Source organism: Arachis ipaensis, chromosome B9 (assembly GCF_059453495.1).
Source record: "Arachis ipaensis isolate K30076 ecotype BB chromosome B9, ASM5945349v1, whole genome shotgun sequence".
Lineage (NCBI taxonomy): Eukaryota > Viridiplantae > Streptophyta > Magnoliopsida > Fabales > Fabaceae > Arachis > Arachis ipaensis.
This window is the reverse complement of record NC_142444.1, coordinates 118,331,681-118,339,418: the sequence shown is the minus strand read 5'-3', so window position 1 is coordinate 118,339,418 and position 7,738 is coordinate 118,331,681. Positions and strand designations below refer to the sequence as shown.

At 36.3% G+C, this 7,738-nt stretch overlaps 1 protein-coding gene across 1 annotated transcript; it reads right to left on the bottom strand.

Moving 5' to 3' along the window:
• Positions 1-3,812: 3,812 nt before the first annotated feature.
• Positions 3,813-6,088, bottom strand: LOC107617758 (CBL-interacting serine/threonine-protein kinase 4). The gene has a single exon (XM_016319608.3). It carries the CDS (start codon positions 5,620-5,622, stop codon positions 4,285-4,287), a length of 1,338 nt encoding a protein of 445 aa, XP_016175094.1. The 5' UTR covers positions 5,623-6,088; the 3' UTR covers positions 3,813-4,284.
• Positions 6,089-7,738: the final 1,650 nt, after the last annotated feature.

Sequence of the window (7,738 nt, the reverse complement as noted above, 5' to 3'; positions counted from 1 at the left end):
CAAGTGTTGTAATAAGGGTTTTAGTTAAAATTATTACAAGTGAATTTTTTATTTTTAAATAAATATTCAATTTAATTTTTGTTTAATTTTCACAAAAGATCTATGCGGCTTCTAATAAAATATAATTAATTAACAACGCAATCTCTAACTGTTCATTTTTTGAGATATGTCAATTCTTTGTTACCATACAACATGTATATTTATATACGAGGAATGCTAGGTGCCAGTAATTTTGGTATTTTATAACTATTAATTGGTCATTAATAATGTTTTTAATAGTGTGAGATTATATCTAATGGTGAGAAATCACTCACTTTTATTTTGATGGTTAAGTGCTCGCCAGAAAACACAAAAGTTGTTGGCCCTTAGACTTTTCCTTTATATATATATCATAAAGAAAAGTCTAGGGGGATAGCAACTTTGTTAAATTCTGGCCAACATGTAACCAGTAAAAAAAAGTGAACCATTGAATGAAATCTTACACCAATTTCACACCATTAAAACTATTTTAATGATTATTTGATGACTACAAATTAAATAACAAAAATTACTGACCCCTAACATCCCTCTTATCATAATGTATTAATATGAAGCTGCATATTCAACAAACTAACCGTGAATGAGAGAGGCAACGAATTAAAAGATGAATAATATTAGAAAAATAATAATTTAAAATTATTTTATTTATTTTAATATTTATAATTTTATGTATATAATATTTAAAATTATATACTTATTATATTTAATATTATGTATTTATTTTAGAAATAATTAATAAATATAAAATAAAATAATTTTAAGTTGATTTAAAATAATTTTTTCAACTATTTTCGTTAGAAGATAAGGTTAAACGAGCTTTCTCCCGTCCCCAATGCATATCCCTAGAATTTGTAATTTCGTGACTGAGCTTCTTGTAATCTTGTCACATATCCAATGGAGAGAACCAGAGAGATCACGATCGAACTACCTTTGTTTTATTTTATGTTTTGACGGGAACCTTTATTATTATTATTTTATTATTATTAAAAGAAATTAATCGATTATTTAAAAATTATCACGCTTGCATTGTAGCCGTTGAATTTAGAAGACATGTACCTATGTAGGACCTTCCCATCACTTTCTAGGTCCCAATAATGCTCCTATGCTGAACCCATTATGCATCTCTCTCTTCTTTGGAATAATATATACATATATTTTTAATACTCTACGAGAATATGAATTAAAGTAGCATATACATTCATGCCTGAGTTTTCCTGTAATACGGAATAAGACTCATCAGTGTCATGCATTAGACAAAGAAACTTTCCCAAGTCACCATAGATAACTAAGTTGAGCAAAGTATATATTTAACGAAACTCTTCCAAAAATATTTATAAATTTGTTCCATCTTACTGTATGTCTTATATTTACTTATTATAATAAAATTTTATATACTTTTTTAGCAATAATTGCACACACTATTACTTTCTTAATAACACTCCATGCTTGAGGAAAATTCAACATCCCAAAAATAGAGACATCCTTTGCCGAGATCACGTTAATGGAACCCTTATCAAAAATTCTTTCAAGAGAGATGAATCAAGATTGGTACGTCCCCTTTCTTCATGATTACCAGCCAATGAAAAGGGATACAATCAGCCTCCCATACAATTCTTATTATTGTTAGATCCGACCCATAATATAACTCGTTTACGAACAAATAATAACGGTTTACAATGTAATCTTTATATGAACACATCTTTATGGTAGCGTTTGAAAGAGAGACAAAGATAAAAAGATTAAGATTGAATCTGAGAGACAAAAATTAAAATAAGTTTTAGTATTGTATTTAGTGTAAAATAGAAGATAGAAATTGAAATAAGAATGAAGTCTTAATTTAATTTGCACAAAGAATAAAATTAGAATTAATTAATTAAAATAAGAATATTTTAAATACAAAATATTATTAAAATTTCAGTTTCTATTTTAAAAAATTTTATTCTTCTCTATTCTATTTTTTAAAAATACTAAAATATTAAAATTTTAAAGATAAAAACTAAAATTTTAATATTAATTTCTAAATTAATAAATATAATACTAAGTCTCAGTTTCATAATATCTGTTCTAATACCTCAAAATAAACATATGTAATCCTCGTCGCGGACAGCTGCTGCCCGGGGTGAAGGGCTGTACGTCTTCGGGTAAAGAATGTCTCTGCTGTCTGGTATGTTACTTTAACTTAAGCTTCAAGTATTCTTAAGAAATTTTTGTTCACAATGAATAAATATAGGATAGTAGGATGTGACAAATTTGTAAGTATTTTGAAAATTTTCATTCAATAAAATTTTCATAGAGTTCCATTGAATACTTTGTCAACTAAGTAGTGAAATGTTCCCAACCACACATTAATATTGGTGAATAATGACTCTAATTATTAACTATTTTTATTCTCTCCTTCAATCATGTCTTATTGTATTATATATACTATACAACTTGATGTCTTGTATATATCATGGATGGGTAGGAATGAATACGGAGTAGTCCTTCTGCTATTTGCCTTTATTATTTGTCTTTCGTCATGGAAGATTTAAAAAGCGTTATTTGTAACATAAAATTAATCATTATATATTTGTATATAAATATATTTATTATTTAATTTATTTTTAATATATATTTTATATTAATAATTAATTTTAGTGATTGATTTTTTAATGTAGACATAATATAGTTGAAAAGATTATATCTATGGGAGTTGATATTCCTTCTAATAAATTGTATTCATTCATATTTAGATCTTGAACAAATTCTTAAATGTTCACAAAATTGTTATAAATATTCATATGACGTCCAATTTCTTTCCTTTTTTTCGAAAACTACTCAAAAGGGTATTCATGACTCATGAGTAGTAAATTTATGTTCGAGCATTTTTCATATGTACAACAAAAGGTCATTAGGGGTTTGGACGAATTTTTTTAAAAGAAATATTTATTCTGTTATAATCACTTATTTATTCTTGTTCTGATGTCGGTAATATTTTTTCGATGTGTAGTTTAATTGTTTGCCATCTAAACCCTTTTCCATAGAGCACATGGCTGGAGTTGAAATGGTAACTCAGAAGTTCTTCAGTGATTATAGTTGGAATCGAATCAAGGATAGGTGAAGAAGTACCTACAAAAGATGTATATAAGAATTCTGAATATAAAATGTTAGAATTGAGAACATAAAAATATAAGATATGATATTAATTTGTAAAAAGTTCATAAATTTTCTTTAATGAGAGATAGAAAGTGCTTTATATAGACATTAAGTTGGTGAAAAATATTGATGTTACAACCATTTGGTCATTAAATCAGCAATAATAACTAATAAAATCGTTGATTACAAACTAAAAATGAATTATAATTAAGGCAGAATTATAACCAATAATGAACAATTAAGTCGAATTATAATTCTTATCGAGTAATTATCAATTCTCATTTGGGAGGGAATCATTTTGCTATTTGAGAATTTGGTGATCAGTGTTTCATAGGTCGTTATTTTGAGAGTCTGAAGATGGCAAGGGATGACTCCTACTTTCCTTGTCATACACCGAAAATGTCCCTCCATTCGTGAAACCTTCGACACACGATTTTGATGGTGTTCACCGCGCCACTCGTCGCCTTGGCCCCCCTAAAAACAAATAAAGAAACAAACCAACAAACTAGTATAATTCCCCACGCATGTGTAAAAGAAGGCAAATAATATGCCAGAAGATACACAGGCAAGAGTATATTCATATTTTAGTAGGAACTATAATACTGAACAGAGTACAACTTAAAAAATGGAAAGTACAGAGGAGGATCTAATTAGATATTATCATTCATTATTAGCTAAGAGTCTAACACTCTTAACACAAGAGAAACGTACAAAAATTTTTACCATGGACTCCAACACAAAGACATTAGACACCATTGATTCTCATGTACATACCAAAACACAAGTAACATACCTATAAGCTATAGTTACCTATATTTTCCACCTAGCTAGCACAAAGAGTCATTTTTTCAGCGTATCACAGCACAATCGCACTCATGAATTCATCAGCTTCAGCCTGCGCTTAGCTTGAGTTTTCGTTCTCCATCAACCGGGTCTGCAATTCTGTCGTTAATTAATTAATCAACTAATTGACTAATTAATCAGTCCTTCATACTCACATCACCCGATGAGAACAACTCACGGTCCATATCCGAAAATTGCAGCAACTTGAGCATAAGAACCATGATATCTTAATTCCAGTAGAAACTTTCACCAATCATTCACTAATCACTATGGTGACTGTGGTAGCAGTGGCGATTCACTATGCCAAGAAAGCACAACATCTTGCAACCCATCTTTCAAGTCCCTCCAATGAAGCTCCTCAAACTCGAAACCACCTTCAACCACCCTCACATCCACCATCAGCAACTCACCCTCTACAATCTCAAGAACCTCGACCACCAACACCACCTTCCCTTTCCTCAACCCAATCGCTCCGTTCTTTCCGACCTCAACCCTAAACCCTAAAACCCCGCCAATTTCCTTCACCTTCGCCTCTACCACCTCTGCCTTAGCATCTGAAGTAAACCTCTTCTCCCTCCTATTCCCAAAGGACGTTGTTTCAAACAACCCCCTCAAGTCCAAACCCGAAGACAGAGAAATGATATCAAACGCATTCATTCCTTTATTGTTAATCCCTTTGCAAGAACTCTCATAATAAGGATCCGAGCCGAATACACTCTCCTCGGGTTCGGGTTTTAAATATTTCTTGAACCATGAATTCTGGTAGAGAGCTTCTACACTCATGCGAGTTTCCGGGTTCGGGTCGAGTAACCGGTAGATAACGAAACGCGCAGGTTTCGATATCCACTCTGGGAACCGGTAATCTCGCCGGGAAATCTTCCGGCACATCTCCGGAATGTTTGAGTCGTTGAACGGGAGGCTTCCAGCGAGGAGATTGTAAAGGACAAGGCCGCAAGACCAGGCGTCTGCCTTTGAGCCGTCGTATCCGGCGGAGTTTCCACGGCGGCGGAGTATCTCCGGCGCGGTGTAAGCCGGAGTTCCGCATGCGGTTTGTAGGAGGCCGTTGTTGAGCTGTTCCGGAAGTGCGGAGAGGCCGAAATCGGAGACCTTCAGGTTTCCGGCGGCGTCGAGGAGGAGATTCTGCGGCTTAAGGTCTCGGTGTGCAACGCCGTTACGGTGGCAGAACCGGAGCGCAGAGACCAGCTGCTGGAAGTACCGCCTCGCCGCTTGCTCCGGAAGCGGTCCGCGGCGGAGGATCTTGGCGAATAGCTCCCCGCCAGCGGCGAACTCGACGACGAGGTGGATCTTGGTCCTGGTAGCCATGACCTCGTGGATCTTGAGGATGTTAGGGTGGTCGTGGAGGCGGCGCATGGCGGCGATCTCGCGAACGATGCGTGGCTCCATGGCGGCGTCCACCGTCTTGGATTTATCAATGATTTTGACTGCTACGGTGGAGCCATCGGAAAGCGTGAGCGCCTGGTAGACCTTGGCGAAGCTTCCGCGGCCGAGGAGGCGCGTGAGCTGGTACTTGCCGAGGATAGTGGTTGAGCGCGGCGAAGTTTGCGGCGGTGATAGTTGCTGTTGCGACTGCAATGGCGGTTCCATGGTTTCGTGCTTTATTTATTTATTGTTTTAGCGGAATGGCTAAAACGGTAAAACACCCACGGACAGAAATTGGTGTCTATGAGGAATTAGGTTTATATAGACAGAGGGGAATGAATGCTTTGGGTATTGGCTTTGGTTTGTGAAGAGTGTAAGTGAGAAAGTTCAAGTTGCCTTCAACTTGAAATAACAAATTGACGAGTGATTTTTACGGGGTTTATGCCTATTTTTACTCAATTTGTTGCATTTTAAGCTCGTCGATGCCTTTTTTTGAATTATTTTTTATTTTATTAGTGGCATGTATCAAGCAGGTAAGGAATAATTTAATTAAAGGAAGGTAGAATACATGTTTAAAATTTGTCAAGAGAGATATTTTGCTTATTAGAAAATGATTATTGGTTGGCGTTAATAAATGGCGGTTAGCGTAGTTAGCAGCCGTTGAAACTTGGGTGTGGAAGATTGGTTTTGGGTATGGATTGTAACGTGCACCCTATCTGGCCTGTACTCAATCTGATCTCATTCGGTTGGGTAGGGTTATCAATCCGATTTGTAATAGGTAGGGTAGATATAGAAAGCGATATGTTAGTTCTTTAGGATGTATTTTCAGAACATGGAAGGTGAAAATTGTAAGTGTGCTACGTCATAGGATGTTGTGGAATTTTGATTCTCACAAAAGAGTTTGTCGATGATGGACCTCTGACTAATAGTAAGGTGGTGCACGAAATTGTGATGTCAATGTTCACATTACTTTCTTACAACTTCGCACAACTAACCAGCAAGTGCACTGGGTCGTCTAAGTAATACCCTACGTGAGTAAGGGTCGATCCCACGGAGATTGTTGGCTTGAAGCAAGCTATGGTTATCTTGTAACTCTTAGTCAGGATATAATATCACTGATAATTTTTAGTTTGAATTGTAAAAAGTAAAAGGGCCAGAACACAAATTATACTTGTATACAGTAATGGAGAATATGTTGGAGTTTTGGAGATGCTTTGTCTTCTGAATCTCTGCTTTCCTCTGTCTTCTTGTTCACGCACGCACGTCCTCCTATGACAAGCTGTGTGTTGGTGGATCACCATTGTCAATGGCTACCATCCATCCTTCTAGTGAAAAGGGTCCAGGTGCGCTGTCACCGCACGGCTAATCATCTGCAGGTTCTCAATCGTACCGGAATAGGATTTACTATCCTTTTGCGTCTGTCACTACGCCCAGCACTCACGAGTTTGAAGCTTGTCACAGTCATTCAATCCCTGAATCCTACTCAGAATACCACAGACAAGGTTTAGACTTTCCGGATTCTCTTGAATGCTGCCATCAATCTAGCTTATACCACGAAGATTCTGATTAAAGGATCCAAGAGATATTCATTCATTCTACGGTGGAACGGAAGTGGTTGTCAGGTACGCGTTCGTGGGGGAATGATGATGATTGTCACGTTCATCACATTCATGTTGAAGTGCGAATGGATATCTTAGATAGGAACACACATGTTTGAATGAAAAACAGAAATACTTGCATTAATTCATCGAGACACAGCAGAGCTCCTCACCCCCAACAATGGAGTTTAGAGACTCATGCCGTCAAAGAGTACAAAGTTCAGATCTAAAATGTCATGAGATGAAAATTAAATATCTAAAAGTTGTTTAAATACTAAACTAGTAACCTAGGTTTACAAAAAATGAGTAAACTATGATAGATAGTGCAGAAATCCACTTCTGGGGCCCACTTGGTGTGTGCTGGGGCTGAGACTAAAGCTTCTCACGTGCCTGAGCTGTTTTGGGCGTTCAACGCCAGGCTGTAATCTGTTTCTGGCGTTGAACTCCAACTTGTAACGTGTTTCTGGCGCTGGACGCCAGACTGCAACATGGAACTGGCGTTGAACGCCAGTTTACGTCGTCTATCCTTGAGCAAAGTATGGACTATTATATAATTCTGGAAAGCCCTGGATGTCTACTTTCCAACGCAATTGGAAGCGCGTCAATTGGACTCCTGTAGCTCCAGAAATTCCATTCCGAGTGCAGAGAGGTCAGAATCCAACAGCATTAGCAGTCCTTTTTCAGCCTGAATCAGATTTTTGCTCAGCTCCCTCAATTTCAGCCAGAAAATACCTAAAATTATA

What these genes read in the sequence shown, in the direction of transcription:
- LOC107617758 (XM_016319608.3), bottom strand. Translation starts at nt 5,622, where the DNA reads ATGGAACCGCCATTGCAGTCGCAACAGCAACTATCACCGCCGCAAACT.